General features: G+C 39.2%; 1 protein-coding gene across 1 annotated transcript; it reads left to right on the forward strand.

The window, feature by feature from the left end:
- Positions 1-8,452: 8,452 nt before the first annotated feature.
- On the forward strand, positions 8,453-9,124 carry LOC135199063 (golgin subfamily A member 6-like protein 26). Its single transcript, XM_064226976.1, has one exon. It carries the CDS (start codon positions 8,453-8,455, stop codon positions 9,122-9,124), a length of 672 nt encoding a protein of 223 aa, XP_064083046.1.
- The last annotated feature ends 14,404 nt before the right edge of the window (positions 9,125-23,528 follow it).

The raw sequence follows: 23,528 nt of genomic DNA on the forward strand, positions 1-23,528 counted from the left end.
TATGACGTCAAAATCTGAACAACGTAGTCATTTAGCTCATTATCCCAAAACTCATTATAAAAAACTATAGAAGTTATCAAAAGAAAGGATATCAACATAATCGCTTTGACTGACGTACTTAATCTTTTTTATGGCGAAGCGAATGAAGAACAGCAAATGTAAGCAGAAAGAGTTCGAACAGAAAGCAGAACTGATAAAAATATATTTTTTTCTCATTATTTCTTTTCGGGGCGGGCCAAATTTTATGCAACTTCAAGATGAGTTTCAATGGTCACAATAAGAAACTGTTTTCGTCTAATTTCAACTTTTAATTCTCTCTCTGTTTTTTTTTTCTATTTAACCACTTTAAGACGACTACAGTAAAGTTCAAACCATAAGGCTTCAAAATGGTTAAAGAAATAAAGAAAGAAAGAAAAGAAAGAAAGAAAGAATGAAAGAAAGAAAAAAACTTGCATGCTGCCATAAATCAAATTCACAGAAAGTAACGAAAGGGAAAAACATAAACTAAGAATATTCTGTAGCTAAAAGCCCGAATAACCTTTTTGGTGGAAATATGGGAAAATTCTTTCCAACGTTTTTCCTTTGGTTTTACTGTGCTATGGATTGCGATGGCTTATATACCATTTTATTTTTGGTTTATAATTTTTCCCATTTTAGGGATTTTTTTTTCATCTGATTTTAACCTGCTATTCCTGGCTCCTTATTTTTCTTGTTCATATTAGCTGAACATGTCCCATGAATACTTCCTCCGCGTTCGCTCTAAGGTTACAACAGCTGGAATCAATTGCAATAAAATGCTCACATCTGAGAGACAATTTACCTCTATTTTCATTTATGAAGACTATTTCCCTACAGCATGGGTACATGAAGTTGAGGTTCAACGTAAATGAGTTTTTTCGTTTTGCATAATATATGGTCTATTGTTATTTTTCGAAATTGTCATGCAAACTCGAATGATTAACTTTTAAGATGACACCAAAACCTGTAACAAGGTCTGATAAGTAACTTTACAGAGACCAACAAAGACAAAAAACGCATCTAAGCAAAAAGGGGCTCCTGAGAGATCATCGCATCTCGGAAGCAGACGGGATTTGACGGGACCAAAAGATAACAAGTCATTTGTCGAACATCGTTCATGAGAAGGAGCCTCTGTTGAATATCTCACGAAGCCTGAAGTAAACTGAACCCTCGTTCCGTCCTCTACCGCCTTTAAAAAAAAAAAAAAAAAAAAAAACAAGTACAATTCCGTTTTTTTCCGAGTGTTTTCACTGAGCATATAACAGTTGTAAGATTTAAATGACTTTCATAGTTGCAGTTTGGGAGTGTTTGCATGCAAACAGCATTCTTTTATATTCTGCCAGGAAACCTTGTTGATGATGAAGCTTCTATCATATGTGTAATGATGTCTTCACGCTAGAGTAAAACATGTCAATATACATAACGTCGGCATCCTATTAACCTGGAGTCAAGCAAGAGCCTTAATCCCATGTAATGACACAGTTAAAAGGAATATCATTGAATCTTGTTTTCATCAAGTCAAATAATAGAAATGTTCTAAATTTAAGTCTTGGTTTATTGAAACTTGGTGCTTTCATAATGAAAAAAGTTGTAGATCAACATGTTTTGGACTGCAAAGAAACTTTGTAATTTCGGTTAGGGTCAATCTGTTTAGGTTTGTGACCTTGTGATATCCGATAATCCTGGATTATTCTCTTTTAATTTTACCCTTTTGACAATTAACCATCTGGTGTTCTTGATCTTGTGTTGTGCCTGAGACCTTTCTCTCCAATTGTACCTCATTCAACTCCTTGACACAATGTCTGAGTAAAGACGAAGCGCTTGGATTTCTGACTATATATATATATATATATATATATATATATATATATACTAGAATTATATATATATATATATATATACACCACATATATATATAAATATATATATATATATATATATATATATATATATATATATATATATATATACACACATATATATAAATATATATATAGGATATATATATATATATATATATATATAGTATATATATATATATATATATATATATATATATGAAAGGTCTCTTAGTGGAAAGAAAAATTGATTAACCAAAATAGGATGTAAAACTGAAATGCACATTTTATCATTCATGAATGCATTTCTAACTAAATTAGGTGTGTGTACGATATAATAATACAAATATTACTGTCCAGGCTGACCTGGTACATAAAAGAAAATAAGTACACATATCGTGTGTAAATTGGGAACTGAAAACCCATTACTTTGTTCTGCTCTATGAACAAGTGTATTCATGTAATTCTGGTAATAAAATGGCTTGAGTATTTCAGATACAGAATCATAAGATATTAATGAGAAGATAATATAGAAATTAGGTCTCAGGCCAAACACTGGGATCCAAGAGGTCATTGAGAAACTAACGGTAATATGGTTTGAAACGTATCAGATGAGGATAACTTCGCTGTTGCACTGATTCAGTTGTTAGAAGAGGGTGAAAGCAAGAAGGAATAAAGAAACATATGAACGGAAGTACACTAAAGGACTGAAAGGGGGTTTGCAGCGGGGTCCAAAGAAATGCTTGCGCTGCACTGACTACCCCCTACGGTGATAAGTTTATTGGCTGCTAAACAACTCACATTACTCCCAGTTCGTTGTATGCGCCTTTAACAGCGAATGCTGAAAAGTATTAAAAGCAATAAATGCACAAGTGAAAAAAATGCTTAACTTAGTTTAATCTAAGTTAATCTGCTCATATCCATGATTCGTTCCATGATAGTTATCACAGTACTGTTCAGAATTGCAAATGTCGTATTATATAGTTCATAATGGCCTAGTGTTGTGAAGTATCGGGCCAAGGGAATTGAACAAGTTCCATGTTATCGCTCACCAAAGACAGTTTTGCCCTGCTCACAGAATTCCTGAACTGTCTCAAAATCGTCTAAGAAACAAAGCATTGTTACAGCTACCGAAACATTGTTCCTCACCACAAAATGACGTACATAAGTGTCGACCCTGTGGTAGGGGCGTGAGAATACTGCCACCGTAGGTCCTGCGTATCGTAAAAAAGAGGACAGCTGCTGCCTTGCAGTTCTTACTTTTGAGTAAGGGGTTAGGACTACCGCCAATAACTGTGGAAACTGCTTCCTTGCAGGTGGACTTTTTAGTCAAAGGAATTTATATTTGTGGCAAGTCGAAAAAAAAAAAACCTCCAAGCATTCCTTCATGGCGATTAAAGATGGAAACAAAAAAATAAGAAAAGGGGGAAAAGTAATGAAGCGATTAACATGTTTTCTAGAAGAAAGTTAGGCTACGAAAATGCTCAGCGTCAGAGGGACCACAAGATACGGCAGTTTTTGGCGCAAATGGAGTGGAACTCTATGTTTAAAAGGGAGGCATTGCAGGCATGACTACAGTCTCTCTCTCTCTCTCTCTCTCTCTCCTCTCTCTCTCTCTCTCTCTCTCTCTCTCTCCTTAATTCTCCAATGTGGGAAATCACCAGTGGAAACAAAATATTAAATCTTGCTATGACGAAAAATACCCAGAGCAGGGCACAACTTTCATACGTTATTCATTCTGCGAAGACAAGAAATCGTCTTCATAATTTGCTAAAATACAAAGCTGAAGAGTTCAGGACAGCTAAAAAAAAAAAAAAAGATGAAAAAGGGTTTTCATGAATAAAGTTGAACGTCCTTCACCTTCTTTGAAAGAAAAAAAACTTGATCTATTTCTGTTTCATTATATTTATTGGGAAATGTGACAACGTGACGTTCTTAAAATTAAACAAGTTTCTGAAGTCCAGGAGGAAACAGCAAAGATTGGTAAAGCTTTAGTGGTCACGTTCCGTAAGCGAGGGATAATAATAATAATAATAATAATAATAATAATAATAATAATAATAATAATATAATAATAATAATAACAGGTTGCAGGTCCACAATAATATACCATGTGAGTATATGGTCTTTAATGGATATTAAGAGCTTTCGAACCTTGTACTGTCTTACTTTTGAAACGAATCCCTACCTTACATCTCCCCTCTGCATAAATAAGTAATTCATTTGTAAACTCAAAATGCCTCTCCATTCTCTTCCCTTCAATCGCCACTTGATTTGTTAGTTCTTACTGGCGTCGCAACAACGAGGTTATTGACGCCGTCAATCGCCACTTTCACAAGTATCACCACAGTTGCGTCAGTTCCTTTTGCAAATGCATTTATCTAATAATATGCGTCTCTTTGATCCCCCACATCTAACTATATAAAGTGAAATGTTTGAAGTTTGTCACCACGATAGTTCAGAAGAACGGATGATTAGTTCTTTTGATGCAATAATTCATTGTTCATTATAAAACCAGACACATATCCCTGTTGTAAAACATTTTAATTTATACAGAAATTTTCTTTCAGTAAAAACTTTAACAATTAAGCAGAGAAGATCAGATGAATGTAAGGTTATTTGAACACTCTTGATGTTAAATATAATTACAAAAAATATACTGAATTTCCAAATGTTTCATAGAGCTTTTCCTTCCTTTCGTTGATTAAGGAGAAAAATACTTTTTACGTCACATATATTAAAATATTTTATCAACATCTGTCTGTGCGAAATTCAATGCACTTTTTCAAAATTCATTTTTCCACTTATAGGTGACCATTTCAATATACCGAATCTTAATAAATATACATATCTAGGTGACCATTTCAATAAACTGAATTTGAATAAGTATATATATAGAAACAATGTAAGTATGAGGATCATGACAACATGAGGATTTGAGAAAACTGAATGTTTTAAAGAAATCTCGGCTTTTTGTTTTGTCAGGAAAGTTGGCCTATTTTAGCACTAACCATTAAATGGCCTTTTCCCCAATTCTAATTAATTCGCAAATTTATTTTTTCGTGCAAATGAAGTTGACACATTTAAGTTCCTTTGTGAATGTATTAAATATTCCAAGAGTAAAAGTTAGTATTCATGACGAATTTATTTGTTTACACAATTACTCGCAATAATTATGTTACAGGTTTTTTATTAACCACCCATCATTTTTTGGGCTTGCGGGAAAGTAAAGCTTTGCCTTTTTTAAATAAAATATAAAATACTAACAAAACAGTAAACAAGTACAAATTTTTACTTCTAAGTTCACAATTCTTTACATTAATGCCAAATGATTTTCATTTCAATAGTTTGTATATAATTTAAGCGAGATATCCACCTATCCATGAATAAATGAGCGTAGTATCGTGAGTTGAATGCTATGATAGTACAGAGGATTTTGAAAATGCAGATATATATAATTATCCATATCAGAACATCCTGGCAGACGCATAAAATAATATACTGTTCTACGAAATCAAAGTGAATTTTCCCTATATTATTCCTGAAGTCGCTTTTCAACAGAAATAACCATTGGATGCTGCAGCGTCACTTTGAACCCCACGCATAAATAATGAAGATATCAATCATGTCCTGATGAGATCTCAACCTCATCAGAAGAGAAGGTTTAAAACTAACATGCGATTTGGGGATGTCTTTTCAACGAAACAACATTCTTCACCTTATGGGATATAACTCACCTCCAATGCTTATGACTATGGAGTAGATAGAGTTGCGAATTCATCATTATTCATATTGTCATTCACCTAATTCTTATGATTCAGAGGTTTGCGAATTAATATTAATATATTATTATTTGGACACGTAAATCCACAATAGTATGTCTGTTTGATTTTGTTATTTAAAATATAAATTTAAAAAATCAAACAGATATATTATTGTGGATTTAATTTTCCATTTTATTGACTCATGTGATTATGAGTTTCTTTGGAGGATTATTATTATATTATTATTATTATTATTATTATTATTATTATTCTTATTATTAGTATTATATTATTATTATTATTCTCTGATATTGGTGTATTCATGGATGGTAAATGACTGATTTTTTCTCTTATTTTTTTATTTTACTTTCATACTTCCTAAGCAACTGACACGGGAACATAACAGTAAATGAAACTTCTTTCCCACTGTAAATTAAAAGGGGGTAAATAAAAGGGGATAAGATAACCTTGTGGTTTATGATAAAAACACGAAACCGAGAGACAGCTGCTTCTTAAAAAAAAAGAAAAGAAAAAGAAAAAAATAATAATAATAAACATTACGGTATTACAGCTACTAATGATAAGGTTTTTAACCAAAACGTGAACATTAAAGTAAAGAAAAAAATGGTCATGGGAAAATTTTTACGAAAGATTATGTCACAACTTGAACAAAACGGGATCATTAAAAATGAATTTAACTTCAGCAAACTTTAGGTCAATTTCTCTCAAAACGGAGACTCGCGCAGGTTATATCAGGAGGAAATTGGACTGGACTTGTGATCACGGCGGAGGTCAAGAGTCGAATAAGATTAGCGGGGATTCCTTCTACAGACCTCGATCCTCCCGAAGGACTCCAGGAGCTGGTCGGGGACCTGGAGACTTTCGCCAGAACAGCAACGGAGAAATGGAGCAATCCTTCGGAGCCGAGCCGTGAAGCCGCTTCCAGAGTCTCCGTGGAATGAAGACGTTGTTGGCGCCAGGAGCGAACGCCTATAGATCCCGAATCCAGCGTCATTCTGAAAAACTGAGTGTAGAGACAGCGAGAGTCTCGGGTATAACGCTTCATTCATTATGATCGCGAATTACTGCTTTTTGCTACTAGTACTGTGTTTCTTGTGCTGTGACCTGTATGCTTCTATCTGTGAGGACTGTGTAACATTGTTTGGTTCTCAACGGATTAATGTTGGCGTACAGGACATAATAACATCTTGTGGTATGGCGGATTCTCGGACTCCTGAAATCTTTGAGGAACAACCCCCAGCAGCATTGACGCGCCTCGCTTTGCTCTCGTCATCCCTGTGGGATGGCATTGCTGGCGGGCTTGGCGCTCGTTGCTTTCTGTTGTTACCAGATTAAAGGAACCCGAGTTGACGACCTGGAAGAAATCGTTTTAATGGAAGACAGCATGGACACGAATGGTAGTGAAGATAGTGACGACAGTGAGGATGACGAAGACTTGGACAATGATGACGATCTGGCACACGAAATTGACGACGAGGAGACAGTCTGGAATTGGAAGATCTAGAAGATAGTGATCTGGACAATGATGACGACTTGCACCCCGAAACTGAAAAAACCCGAAATTGAAGAACACCTCTGGAAAGAAGCTGAGCAGGAAATCGAACTGCTTCGAAAACAACTAATGGAGAAAGATTTACTTCTTGAAAAGAAAAGAAAGAAAACGAGGGAAAGGATATGAAAAGTAATTTTGAAAAGGAAATAAATGAAAGAGACAGAAAAATTGTTAACCTCCTCCAACAAGGTGAACAGCTCAGAGGTGAAAGGCAGCAATTTGATCAGGATTTAAGACAAGCTTTAGATCAATTAGAAGAGACTGAAAAGATACAGAAAGAGCAGAATGAGAAATTGACGTCTCTGGAGTGTCACCTACAAGAGAAAGGTCGCTTGCTTATGAGGAGAGACGAGGACGAGAGCGAGATGAGACGGCTCTTCCAGCAGGAGATGGCTGGAAAAGAAAGAGAGCTGGAGGCCACCTTACTGAAATTAAAGGAAAGTGAAAACACTAATGAATTACTCGATATGGAGAACGAAGATAGTCTGTACGATGAATGAAGAGTTGAGGAAAGTTTTAGCAATGAAAGAGAAGGAAGTCGACCATCTTAAAGAATCCCTCGCCCTTAAAACTAAGGAAATGGAGTACCAACGTGAAATAATGAAGAGACGATTGGAGGAAGCTGAAGATGATAACTCGACTCTCCAAGAAAAACTGAGGCTCGCTGAAGTGGAAAATGTAAGGATTCAGGAGGATGTCCTGAAGATGCAGGACCAGCATCAAAATCTCCAGGTCACTTCTGAGCCAGCAGAGTCCGAGTTTACCTTAACAAAAGAAGTTTTAAAAGCTGAGAGGAAACGTAATGAGATTTTAAGAGATGAGCTTCAAGCGATGAAAAACTGGGTGGCCGAACTAGGAGGAGAGAATGCAAAAGACTAAACGAAGAATTAGAGGAAAAGGACGCTGGAAATAATGTCGCTGAAGAAATCGTTTATTAGAACAGAAGGAAACCATTCTGCGGGATGCTCTCTATCACGGGAAAGAGATGGAGAGCTTGTTAGAAGGAGCAAATGAAGAGAGAAAGACATGGAGGCTTCCCCTAACGACCTTAGAAGCAGAGCTCCAGAAGAGGAACGCCTTCGAATAGAAGAGTTCCTCACAAAAGAAGAACAGACAAGGTGTGAACAAAACAGGAATTCGAGGATAAACTAGACATAGCTCTCCATTATGCAACGGAGCTGCAGACGTTGCTAAAGGAAGCAAAAAGGAGAGGAAAAAATAAAAGGGAGAGGACGATAAAAATTGATTTAGAAGAACAGATGAATAAAAACCATCTGTTAGCTAAGGAGAAAGAAGATGGAGAGATTAAAATAAGAAGGCAACATCAGGAGAGACTGAGGCAACAGGAAAAAGAAGCAGAAAAGCAGCGTGAACGACTGGAGGAACTCCAGGAAGACTTGGAAAGCGCTCTGCGTCAAGGACAGTGCCTGGAACGCTTGCTGGAATGTAAAGAAGAAGACCTCATCTCTTTGAAGAAGAAAGAGAGTGAAGCTCAACTGGAAGTGCAGCGACTTCTCAAAGACTGTGATATGCTGAAAGAAAAGATTCAGCAGCAGGAGGAACATAGGATGAGAGACGAAAAGCGTCTCAGGGAGAAAGCTAAGAACACAGGAGGAGGCTTTGAGGGAGCACGACAAATACATGTTGATGATGCTTCTCCATGGGACTGCTCAGAGGAATTCCAGCTAGAACATATTGCGCTGGAACACGGAGATGAAATGATTGAAGAAGGGAAGCAAGAGAAGTGCACAGGAGGAATAATAGGAAGAAAGACACAGGGAGTGAGGAAAAACCCCTGTGAGAAGGCCCGTGAGACAGAGGAAGAAAACACGGAAGAAGTACTTGAACGCCCAGCGGGAAAAGAGCGAGGATTACGAGAAACAATGGAAGGGCCTCAAGCACATTGTGGAAGATGTTCTTCACGGAGATAAAAAAAGATCTTCAGGATATTCATCTTTCACTGAGGAGGAAGGCAATGGCTGCTGAGTTCCCCCAACTCGTCAGCCAAGGCACTGTCTCAAGGAACGAACAAACTCACCTGGTGAGAGTCAAAGGAAGATTTTCTGGAGGTAGGAGGAAAAGCTCTCAGTATGAGAAGCGGAAAAGCTTTTTGAGATAAGAGGCCAAACTCTCAGCTTGAGCTTGAGAGCCAACAGCAGTTTGGAGATTGGAGGAAGAGCTCTCAGCTTGAGAGCCAACAGCTGTTCGGAGGCCAGAGGATGAAGCTCTCAGTTTGAGAGTCAAAAGCTGTTCAAAGAACCAAAAGGCCATCAAAAGGCAAAAACTTCCATGCCTTTCAGTATGCAAAATTATGGGTATGCAATGCATAATAGGTTAAATACTTGCATATACTACTGTGGCAGCCTCATGGCGCAGGCCTAAAAAACCGTAAGTTCAATGCCTTTTCATATTATGGCAAAATATGGCCTATGCAATGGCATAATGAGTTCAATACTTGCAGATACTCCGTGGGCAACCTCTGGCGCGGCCTAAAAACCGTAGTCAATGCCTTCATATATGCAAAAATATGGGGATGCAAAGCATAATGAATACTTGACATATACTATTTTGTGGCAACGTTGGCGCGGCCTAAAAACCCGGTAAGTTCAAATGCCTTTCATATATGCAAAATATGGCCTATGCAATGATAATGGGTCAATACTTGCATATACTCCTGTGGAAGCCTCTGGCGCGGCCTAAAAACCTTAAGTTCAATGCCTTTTCATATATGCAAAATATGGCCTATGCAATGCATAATGAGGTTCAATACTTGCCATAATCCTACTGTGGCAACCTATGGCGCGCCTAAAAACCACGTAAGTCCCCCAATGCCTTTCATAATGGCAAATATGGCTATGCCAATACATAATGAATACGTGCAGATACTACTGTGCAAACATTGGCGCGGCCTAAAAACCCGTAAGTTCAATGCCTTCATAGATGCAAAATATGGGCTATGGCATTACATAATGGGTTGAAACTTGCATATACTACTGTGGCACCTTGGCGTGGCCTAAAAACCCGTAAGTTCCATGCCTTGCATATGCAAAACATATGGCCTATACAATGCATAATGAATACTTGCATTATACGACTGTGGCAACCTCTGGCGCGGCGGAAAATAAAAGGCCCACAAGTTTAAGTCAATGGCCTTTCCATATATGCCAAAAATATGGCCTATGCAATGCATAATGGGTTCAATACGTTGCATATACTCCTGCTAGGCCAACCTCTGGCGGCCGGCCTAAAAAAAAAACCCGTAAGTTCCAATGCCTTTCATAATATGCAACAAAATATGGCCGATGCAATGCATTATGGGCTCAATACTTGCATATCCATACTGTGGCAAACCTCTGGCGTGGCCTAAGAAAAAACCCGTAAGTTCAATGCCATTTTCTATGATAGCAAAAATATGGCCTATGCAATGCATTATTAATAATCTTGCATATACTAATGTTGGGCAACCTCTGGCCGCGGCCTAAAAACCCGTAAGTTCAATGATTTTCAATTGCAAAATATGGCCTAAAATAAGGGCCTAATGCAATACCTAATGGGTTCAATAATTCCATATACTCCATGTGGCCAACCTCATGGAGCGGACCTAACAAAAACCCGTAAGTTCAAGTGCCTTTCAATTTTATTGCAAAATATGGCCTATGCAATGCATAATGAATACTTGCATAATTACTACTGTTGGCAACCTCCTGAGCGGCCGGACTAAAAACCCGTAAGTTCAATGCCTTTCATATATGCAAATATGGCCTATGCAATGCATAATGGGTTCAATACTTGCATATTAACTCCTGTGGCAAACCTCTGGCGTGGCCTAAAACCCGTGTTTTCAATGCCTTTCTATATGCAAAATATGGCCTATGCAATGCATAATGGGTTCAATACTTGCATATACTCCTGTGGCAACCTCTGGCGCGGCCTAAAAACCCGTAAGTTCAATGCCTTTCATATATGCAAAATATGGCCTATGCAATGCTAATGGGTTTCAATACTTGCATATACTACTGTGGTAACCTCTGGTTGCGGCTAAAAAACAAAACCTACCTTCCCAATTCAATGCCTTTATATATGGCAAAATATGGCCTATGCAATGCAATAATGAATCTACTTGCATATACTACTGTTGGCAACCTCTGGCGCGGCCTAAAAACCCGTAAGTTCAATGCCTTTCATATATGCATAGGCTATGTAATGCATAATGGGTTCAATACTTGCATATACTACTGTGGCAACCTCTGGCGCGGCCTAAAAACCCGTAAGTTCAATGCCTTTCATATATGCAAAATATGGCCTATGCAATGCATAATGGGTTCAATACTTGCATATACTCCTGTGGCAACTCCCTGCGGCCTAAAAACCCGTAAGTTCAATGCCTTTCATATATGCAAAATATGGCCTATGCAATGCATAATGGGTTCAATACTTGCATATACTCCTGTGGCAACCTCTGGCGCGGCCTAAAAAACCCGTAAGTCAATGCCTTTCATATATGCAAAATATGGCCTATGCAATGCATAATAAATACTGCATATACACTGTGGCACCTCTGGCGCGGCCTAAAAACCCGTAAGTTCAATGCCTTTCATATATGCAAAATATGGCCTATGCAATGCATAATGGGTTCAATACTTGCATATACTCCTGTGGCAACCTCTGGCGCGGCCTAAAAACACGTAAGTTCAATGCCTTTCATATATACAAATATGGCCTATGCAATGCATAATGGGTTCAATACTTGCATATCCTACTGTGGCAACCTCTGGCGCGGCCTAAAAACCCGTAAGTTCAATGCCTTTCATATATGCAAATATGGCCTATGCCAATGCATAATGAATACTTGCATATACTACTGTGCAACCTCTGGCGCGGGCTAAAACCCGTAAGTTCAATGCCTTTCATATATGCAAAATATGGCCTATGAATGCATGATGGGTTCAATACTTGCATATACCTCCGTGGCAACCTCTGGCGCGGCCTAAAAACCCGTAAGTTCAATGCCTTTCATATATGCAAAATATGGCCTATGCAATGCATAATGAATACTTGCATATACTACTGTGGCAACCTCTGGCGCGGCCTAAAAACCCGTAAGTTCAATGCCTTTCATATATGCAAAATATGGCCTATGCAATGCATAATGGGTTCAATACTTGCATATACTCCTGTGGCAACCTCTGGCGCGGCCTAAAAACCCGTAAGTTCAATGCCTTTCATATATGCAAAATATGGCCTATGCAATGCATAATGGGTTGAATACTTGCATATCTTACTGTGGCAACATCTGGCGTGGCCTAAAAACCCGTAAGTTCAATGCCTTTCATATATGCAAAACATGGCCTATGCAATGCATAATGAATACTTGCATATACTACTGTGGCAACCTCTGGCGCGCCTAAAAACCTGTAAGTTCAATGCTTTATATATGCAAAATATGGCCTATGCAATGCATAATGGGTTCAATACTTGCATTCTCCTGTGGCAACCTCTGGCGAGACCTAAAAACCCGTAAGTTCAATGCCATTCATATATGCAAAATATGGCCTATGCAACGCATAATAAATACTTGCCTATACTACTGTGGCAACCTCTGGCGCGGGGCCTGAAAAACCCGAAAGTTTAATGCCTTTCATATATGCAAAATATGGCATATGCAATGCATAATGGGTTCAATACTTGCATATACTCCTGGTGCAACCTAATGGCGCGGACCTAAAAAATCCAGTAAGCTCAATGCCTTTTCATTATGCAAAAATATGGCTAATAGCAATGCATAATGGGTGAATACTTGCATATCCTACTGTGGAACCTCTGCGCGGCCAAAAAACCCTAAAAACCCGTCAAGTTCATGCCTTTCATATACTGCAAAATATAGGAACCTATGCAATGCATATGATACTTGCAAATATATTGGCTATACTAAACTCTGGCGCGGCCTAAAAAACCCGTAAGTTCAATGCCTTTTCATATATGCAAAAATATGGCCCTATGCAATGCATAATGGGTTCATACTGCATATACTCCTGTGGCAACCTCCCCTGCGCGGCCTAAAATCCCGTAGTTCAATGCAATTTCATATATGCAAAATATGGCCTATGCAATGCATAATGGATACTTGCATATACTACTGTGCAACCTATGGCGCGGCCTAAAAACCTGAAGTTCAATGCCTTTCATATATGCAAAAACTATGGGCTATGCAATGCTTAATGGGTTCAATACTAGATACTACCCTGTGGCAACCTCTGGCGCGGCCTAAAAACCCGTAACGTTCAAAATACCTTTCATATATGCAAAATATGGCCTATGCAATGCATAATGGGTTCAATACGGTGAACATATACTACTTGTGTGGAACCTCTGGCGCGCCTAAAAACCGGAAGTTCAATGCCTTTCATATGCAAAATATGGCCTATGCAATGCATAATGAATACTTGCATATACACTGTGGCAAGAATCTGGTGCGGCCTAAAACCAGTAAGTTCAATGCCTTTCATATATGCAAAATATGGGCTATGCAATGCTAATGGGTTCAATACTTGCATATACTACTGTGGTAACCTCTGGCGCGGCCTAAAAACCCGTAAAGTTCAATGCCTTTCATATATGCAAAAATATGGCCTATGCAATGCATAATGGGTTCAATACTTGCATATACTCCTGTGGCAAACCTCTGCGTGGCCTAAAAAACCCGTAAGTTCAATGCCTTTCATATATGCAAAATATGGCCTATGCAATGCATAATGGTTCAATACTTGCATATACTCCTGTGGCAACCTCTGGCGCGGCCTAAAAACCCGTAAGTTCATGCCTTTCATATATGCAAAATATGGCCAATGCAATGCATATGAATACTTGCATATACTACTGTGGCAATCTCTGGCGCGGCCTAAAAACCCGTAAGTTCAAATGCCCTTTCATATATGCAAAATATGGCCTATGCAATGCATAATGGGTTCAATACTTGCATATACTCCGGTGCAAACCTCTGGCGCGGCCTCAAAAACCCGTAAACTTCAATGCCTTTCATTTATGCAAAATATGGCCTATGCAATGCATAATGGGTTCAATACTTGCATCTCCTACTGTGGCAACCTTCTGGCGCTGGCATGAAAACCCGTAAGTTCAATGCCTTTCATGTATGCAAAATATGGCCTATGCAATGCATAATGAATACTTGCATATACTACTGTGGCAACCCGTAAGTTCAATACTACTGACGCAACCTATGGCGCGGCCTAAAAACCTTTTGAAATTCCAATGCCTTTCATTATATGCAAAATATGGCTATGCCATGCATAATGGGTTCCAATTACTAGCCAATATCCTCTTGGCAAACCTCCTGGAGCGGCCTAAAAAACCCGTAAGTTTTAATACCCTTTCATATATGCAAAATATGGGCCTATGCAATGCTAATTGGGTTCAATACTTTGCATAGAACTACTGGGGGGAACCTCTGGCGCGGCCTAAAAACCCGGAAGTTCAAGCCTTTCATATATGCAAAATATGGCCTATTCAAGCATAATGAAACTTTTGAATATACTACCGGTGGCAACCTCTGGAGGCGGCCTAAAAACCCGTAAGTTTCAATGCCTTTATATATTCAAAAATTATGGCCTAGCAATGCATAATTGGGTTCAATACTTTCAATAATCCTGTGGCAAACCTTGGTTGGTGGCCTTTAAAAACCCTAAAGTTCAATGCCTTTCATATATGCAAAAATATGGCCTATGCAATGCAACAATGGGTTCTATACTTGCTTATACTCCTGTGGCAAAAACCTCTGGCCGCGGCCTAAAAACCCGTTAAGTTCAATGCCTTTCAATATGAAAATATGGCCAAGCATGCTAATTGAATACTTGCTATACTACTGGCAACCTTCTGGCGGCCGGCCTAAAAACCCGTAAGGTCAATGCCTTTCATATATTGCAAAATATGGCCTATGCAATGATAATGGGGTTTGTCAATACTTGCAATATCCGTGGCAACCTCTTGGCGCGGCCTAAAAACCCATAAGTTCAATGCCTTTCATTTATGCCAAAATTGGCCTATGCAATTTCAAATACCGGGTTTCAATACTTGCATCTCCTTACTGTGGCACCTCTGGCGGCGGGCCTGAAAACCTAAGTTCAATGCCTTTCATGTAGCAAAAAATATGGCCTATGCAAATTCATAAGAATACTTGCATACTACTACTGTGGTAACCTCTGCGGCCGGCCTAAAACCCGAAGTTCAATGGCCTTTCAAAAATATAAGCAAAATATGGCTACCCTGCAATGCATGATGGGTTGTCAATACTTGCATATACTCCCTGTGCAACCTCTGGAGCGGCCTAAAACCAAAAACCCGTAAGTTCAATGCCTTTCTTTCATGTATGCAAAATATGGTCCTATGACAATGAACATATGAAATACGTTGCAATATAATACTTACTGTGGAAACCTCTGGCGCGGCCTAAAACCGTTAAGTTCAAAAATGCCTTTCGCCATATGCAAAATAATGGCCTTAAAATGGCCATTTGCATTAATGGGTTCAATACTTGCATATACTCAAAATGTGGCACCTCTGGGCGGCCTAAAAACCGTTAAGGTTCAATGCCTTTCAGATAATGCAAAATATGGCCTAGGGCAATGCATAATGAATACTTGAATATACTACTGTGGCAAACCTCTGGCAGGCGGCCTAAAAAACCTGTGTAAGGTTCAATGCCTTTCCATAATGCAAAATATGGCCTATGCAATGGCATAATGGTTCCAATACTTGCCATATCTCGTTGGCAACCTTCTGGCTAGGCATAAAAACCCGTAAGTCAATGCCCATTTCATATATGCAAAATATGGCCTATGCAACGCCATAATGGGAATATTGCATAATACTCTGTTGGCAACATATTGGGCCCCGCGGCATTAAAAAACCCCTTAAGTTCAAGGGCCTTTCATATGTTGGAAACAGAAATGGCCTATGCCAAACGCATAATGGGTTCATACTTGGCCATATAAAAACCTCCCATGTGGCAACCTTGGCGCGGCTTAAACAACCCATAAGTTAATGCCTTTCATATATGCAAAAATATTGGCCTATTGAAATGCATAATGGGTTGAATACTTGCAAGCTACCTTTGGCAACACCTGGCGCGGCCTAAAAACCGTAAGTTCACTGGGCCTTTCATATAATGCCAAAATATGGCCTAGGCAAGCATAATGGAATACGTGCGATATATAAAAAATCCCGTAACGTTGGCAAACCTTTGGCGCGGCACTTTAAAAAACCCGTAACGTTCAATGCCTTTCCAATACACCAAAAAGATGACCTAATGCAATTGCATAATGAGGTTCAATTACTTGCATATACTCCTTGTAGGCCAACCTCTGGGCGGCAGCCTAAAAACCCAAGTAAGTTAAATTTAACCATTTCATATATGCAAAATAAAAATGGCCCTATGCAATGCATAATGGATTACTTGCATATACTACGGTGGCAACAACCAACTGGCGCGGCCTAAAAACCTGTAAGTTTCAATGCCTTTCCATATATACCAAAAATATGGCATTTGCAATGCATAATTGGGTTCAATTTCAAAACTTGCATATACCCTCGTGGCAACCTCTGGCGCGGCCTAAAAACCCGTAAGTTCAATAAACATTTCATATATGCAAAAAACTACTGGCCTATGGCAATGCATAATGGAATACTTGCATATTGCTATCTGTGGTAACCTCTGGCGAGGCCTAAAAAACCCGTTAAGTTCAAATGCCTTTGCATATATGCAACAAAATATGGCCTATGCCAACTGCATAAATGAATACTTGCAATATACTTACGGTGGCAACCTATGGCGCCCCCCCAGTCTAAAAAACCCGTAAGTTCAATGCCTTTCATATATGCAAAATATGGGAACCTATGCAATGCATAATGGAACCACCATGCAATATAACTACTGTGGGCAAAACCTTCTGGCGCAAGCAATAAAAAACCCGTCATAAGTTCAATGAACCTTTCATATATGCAAAATATGGCCTATGCAATTGCATAATGAACTACTTGCAATATAACTACTGGGCAACAATCCTTGGCGCTGGCCTAAAAACCAGTAAGTTCAATGCCTTTCAAATATGCAAAATAAAATGGCCTATGCCTATGCAATTGCATAATGAATAACTTTGGTATATACTATTGTGGGTAACCTCCGGCGCGGACTAAAAACCCGTAAGTTCAATACTTTCATATGCAAAATATGGCCTATGCAATGCATAAGGGTTCAATACTTGCAATATACTCCTGTGCAACAACCTCTGGTGCGGCCAAAAAAACCCTTAAGTTCATGCCGTTCTATGCATGCATGCAAAATATGGCCTTGCAATTGCATAATGAATACTTTGCATATACTACTGTGGCAACCTCTGGACGCGGCCATAAAAAACCGGGGGTAAGTTCAAATGCCTTTCATATATGCATATGACTATGCAATGCTATGGGAATTCAATACTGCATATACTACTGTGGCAACCTCTGGCGCAGCCTAAAAACAAACCCGTAAGTTCAATGCCTTTCATATATGCAAAATAGGGCCCATGCAAATGCATAATGGTATAATTGCATATACTACTGTGGCAACCTCTGGCGGTGGCCTAAAAACCTGTAAGTTCAATGCCTTTCATATATGCAAAATATGGGCTATGCAATGCATAATGTTCAATACTTGCATATACTCCTGTGGCAACCTTTGGCGCGGCCTAAAAACCCGTAAAGTTTTCAATACCTTTCATATATGCAAAATATGGCCTATGCAATTGGGGCATAATGAATACTTGCATATTCTACTGTGGTAACCTCTGCGCGGCCTAAAAACCCGTAAGTTCAATGCCTTTCATATATGCAAAATATGCCTATGCAATGCATAATGAATACTTGAAATATACTACGTGGGCAAACCTCTGGCGCAGCCTAAAAACCCGTAAGTTCAATGCCTTTCATATATGCAAAATATGGCCTATGCAAATGCATAATGAAATACCTGCATATCTACTGTGGCAACCTCTGGCGCGGCATAAAAACCCGTAAGTTCAATGCCTTTCATATATGCAAAATATGGCTATGCAATGCATAATGAATACTTGCATATACTACTGTGGCAACCTCTGGCGCGGCCTAAAAACCAGTAAGTTCAATGCCTTTCAGATATGCAAAATATGGCCTATGCAATGCATAATGAATACTTGCATATACTATTGTGGTAACCTCTGGAGCGGACTAAAAACCGTAAGTTCAATACCTTTCATATATGCAAATATGGGCTATGCAATGCATAATGTTCAATACTTGCATATACTCCTGTCGCAACCTCTGGCGTGGCCTAAAAACAAAAACCCGTGAGTTCAATGCCTTTTCATATATGCAAAATATGGCCTATGAAAATGAATAATGAATACTTCATATACTACTGTGGCAACCTCTGGCGCGGCCTAAAAACCCGTAAGTTTCAATGCCTTTCATATATGCAAAATATGGCCTATGCAATGCATTAATGGGTTCAATACTTGCATCCTACCTCCAAGCCTGGCAACCTACTGCGCGGCCTAACCCCCCTACCCGTTAAGTTCAATGCCTGTCATATATTGCAAAATACGCCTATGCAATGCATAATGGGTTTAATACTGGCATTCTCATACTGTGGCAACCTCTGGGCGGAGCGGGGGGGGGGGGGGGGGGGGGGGGGAACCTGAAAACACCCGTAAGTTCAATGCCTTCATGTATGCAAAAAATATGGCCTATGCAATGCATATGATACTTGCATATACTACTGTGGCAACTCTGGCGCGGCCTAAAAAAACCCGTAGTCAAATGCCTTTCATATATGCAAAAATATGGCCAATATGCAATAGCATAAATGGGTTTCAATACTTTGCATATACTCCTGTGGCAACCTCTGGGCGCGGCCTAAAAAACCGTCAAGTTTCATGCTTTGAATTTCATATGCAAAAATATGGCCTATGCAATGCAAAATAATGAATACTTTTGGGCATATTACTACTGTGGCAACCAAAACCCCTGGCAAATGCCCCTACAAAAGAATGTCAATGCACGAATACTTCATATAGCCCAAAAGTTATGGCCTATGCAATGCCAGCCATAATGGGTTCAATACTTGCATATCTCCTGTGGCCCGCAACCTCTGGCGAGAACCTAAAAAACCGTAAGTTCAATGCCATTCATATATCAAAATATGGCCTATGCAACGCATAATGAATACTTGCATATACTACTGTGGCAACCTCTGGCGCGGCCTAAAAACCGTAAGTTCAATGCCTTTCATATATGCAAAAATATGGCCTATGCAATGCATAATGGTTCAATACTTTGCATATACTCCTGTGGCAACCTCTGGCGCGGCCTAAAAAACCCGTAAGAAAGTTCAATGCCTTTCTATAATGCAAAATATGGCCTATGCAATGCATAATGGGTTTAATACTTGCATATCCTACTGTGGCATACCTCTGGCGCGCCTAAAAAACCCGTAAGTTCAATGCCTTCATATATGGCAAACTATGGCCATGCAATGCATAATGAAATACTTGCATATACTACTGTGGCAACCTAAAAACTGGCAAGCGGCCTAAAAAACCCGTAAGTTCAATGCCTTTCATATATGCAAAAATTATGACCTATGCAATGCATAATGGGGTTCAACACTGCATATACCTCCTGTGGCAAACCTCTGGCGCAGCCTAAAAACCCGTAAGTTCAATGCCTTTCATATATGCAAAATATGGCTATGCAATGCATAATGGATACTTGCATATACTACGGTGTAGGCAACCTCTGGCGCGGCTAACAAACCTGTAAGTTCAAAAAAATGCATTTCATATATGCCAAAATATGGGGGCTATGCAATAAGGCTAAATGGGTTTTCAATACTTGCAATATACTCCTGTGGCAATCTCTGGCGAGGCCTAAAAAAACCCGTAAGTTCAATACCTTTCAATATGGCAAAATCCCATGCAAAAATATCGCAAATGCTATGGCATAATGAATATTGGCTATTCTACTGTGGTAACCTCTGGGCGCGGCCTTTCAAAAAAACCCGTAAGTTCAAGCCTTTTCATATATGCAAAATATGGCCTATGCAATGCATAATGAATACTGCATATACTACTGTGGCAACCTCTGGCGCAGCTAAAAAAACCCCGTAAGTTCAATGCCTTTCATATATGCAAAAATATGGCCTATGCAATGCATAATGAATACCTGCATATACTACTGTGGCAACCTCTGGCGCGGCATAAAAACCCGTAAGTTCAATCGCCTTTCATATATGCAAAAATATGGCCTATGCAATGCATAATGAATACTTGCATATACTACTGTGGCAAACCTCTGGCGCGGCCTAAAAACCAGTAAGTTCAATGCCTTTCATATATGCAAAATATGGCCTATGCAATGCATAATGAATACTTGTCATATACTATTGTGGGTAACCTCTGGCGCGGACTGAAAACCCGAAGGTACAAATACCTTTCATAATATGCAAAATATGGCCTATGCAATGATAATGGGTTCAATACTTGCATATTACACCTTGGGGCAAAACCTTCTGGTGCGGGCCCTAAAAAACCCGTAAGGTTCAATGCCTTTCATAATGCAAAATATGGGCTATGCAAGGCATAATTGAATACTTCATAACTACTGTGGCAACCTCTGGCGCGGCCTAAAAAAACCCGTAAGTTCAATGCCTTTATATAATGCAAAAATGGGCTAGCAATTGCATAAGAATAAACTTGCATATACTATTGTGGAACCTTGGCGCGGACTGAAAACCCGTAAGTACAATACCTTTCATATATGCAAAATATGGCCTATGCAATGCATAATGGGTTCAATACTTGCATATACTCCTGTGGCAACCTCTGGTGCGGCCTAAAAAAACCCGTAAGTTCAATGCCTTTCATATATGCAAAATATGGGCTATGCAAGGCATAATGAATACTTTCATATACTACTGTGGCAACCTCTGGCGCGGCCTAAAAACCCGTAGTTTCAATGCCTTTCATATATGCAAAATATGGCCTTTGCAATGCATATTGGGTTCAATACTTGCATATACTCCTGTGGCAACCTCTGGCGCGGCCTAAAAACCTGTAAGTTCAATGCCTTTCATATATCCAAAATATGGCCTATGCAATGCCATAATGAAAATACTTGCATATACTACTGTGGCAACCTCTGGCGCGGCTAAAAACCCGTAAGTTCAATGCCTTTCATATCTGCAACATATGGGCTATAAAATACAAAATGGGTTGAATACTTGTATATACTACTGTGACAACCTCTGGCGTGGCCTGAAACCCGTAAGTTCAAAGCCTTTCATCATGCAAAATATGGCCTATGCAATGCATAATGGGTTGAATACTTGCATATACTACTGTGGCAACCTCTGGCGTGGCCTGAAAACCAGTAAGTTCAATGCCTTTCATATATGCAAAATATGGCCTATGCAATGCATAATGAATACTTGCATATACTAACTGTGGCAACCTCTGGCACGGCCCTAAAAAAACCCGTGAGTTCAATGTATTTCAATATATGCAAATATGGATTAAGCAATGCTAATGGGTTGAATACTTGCATATCCTACTGTGGCAACCTCTGGCGCGGCCTAAAAACCCGTAAGTTCAATGCCTTTCATATATGCAAAATATGGGTTATGCAATGCATAATGGGTTGAATACTTGCATATCCTACTGTGGCAACCTCTGGCGCGGCCTAAAAACCCGTAAGTTCAATGCCTTTCATATATGCAAAATATCGGTTTGCAATGCATAATGGGTTCAATACTTGCATATTCTACTATGGCAACCTCTGGCGCGGCCTAAAAACCCGTAAGTTCAATGCCTTTCATATATGCAAAATATGGCCTATGCAATGCATAATGGGTTGAATACTTGCATATACTCCTGTGGCAACCTCTGGTGCGGCCTAAAAACCCGTAAGTTCAATGCCTTTCATATATGCAAAATATGGGCTATGCAATGCATAATGGATTGAATACTTGCATATACTACTGTGGCAACCTCTGGCGCGGCCTAAAAACCCGTAAGTTCAATGCCTTTCATATATGCATAATATGGGTTATGCAATGCACAATGGGTTCAATACTTGCATATACTCCTGTGGCAACCTCTGGCGCGGCCTAAAAACCCATAAGTTCAATGCCTTTCATATATGCAAAATATGGGTTATGCAATGCATAATGGGTTCAATACTTGCATATCCTACTGTGGCAACCTCTGGCGTGGCCTAAAAACCTGTAAGTTCAATGCCTTTCATATATGCAAAATATGGGCTATGCAATGTATAATGGATTGGAATACTTGCATATACTCCTGTGGCAACCTCTAGCGTGGCCTAAAAACCGTAAGTTCAATGCCTTTCATATATGCAAACAAATATGGCTATGCAATGCATAATGGGTTCAATACTTCCATATACTACTGTGGGCAACCTCTGGTGCGGCTAAAAAACCTGTAAGTTCAATGCCTTTCATATATGGAAAATATGGTCTATGCAATGCATAATGGGTTCAATACTTGCAAATCCTACTGTGGCAATCTCTGGCGTGGCCTAAAAAACCCGTAAGTTCAATGCCTTTCATATATGCAAAATATGGCCTATGCAATGCATAATGAATACTTGCATATACTACTGTGGCAACCTCTGGCGCGGCCTAAAAACCCGTAAGTTCAATGCCTTTCATATATGCAAAATATGGCCTATGCAATGCATAATGAATACTTGCATATACTATGGCAACCTCTGGCGCGGCCTAAAAACCCGTAAGTTCAATGCCTTTCATATATGCAAAATATGGCCTATGCAATGCATAATGAATACTTGCATATACTACTGTGGCAACCTCTGGTGCGGCCCTCAAAACCCGGAAGTTCAATGTCTTTCATATATGAACAAAATATGGGTTATGCAATGCATAATGGATTCAATACTTTTCATATCCTTAATGTGGCAACCTCTGGCGCGGCCTAAAAACCTGATAAGTTCAATGCCTTTCATATATGCAAAATATAGGCTATGCAATGCATAATGGGTTCAAAATACTTGCTATACTCCTTGTGGCAACCTCCTTGGCGTGGCCTAAAAAAACCGTAAGTTCAATGCCTTTCATATATGCAAATATGGCCTATGAAATGAATAATGAATACTTGCATATACTACTGTGGGAAACCTATGGCGTGGGCCTTAAAAACCAAAAACCCGTAAGTTCAATGCCTTTCATATATGCAAAATATGGCCTATGCAATGCATAATGAATAA

This window comes from Macrobrachium nipponense, chromosome 25, assembly GCF_015104395.2.
Source record: "Macrobrachium nipponense isolate FS-2020 chromosome 25, ASM1510439v2, whole genome shotgun sequence".
In the NCBI taxonomy this organism is placed as follows: domain Eukaryota; kingdom Metazoa; phylum Arthropoda; class Malacostraca; order Decapoda; family Palaemonidae; genus Macrobrachium; species Macrobrachium nipponense.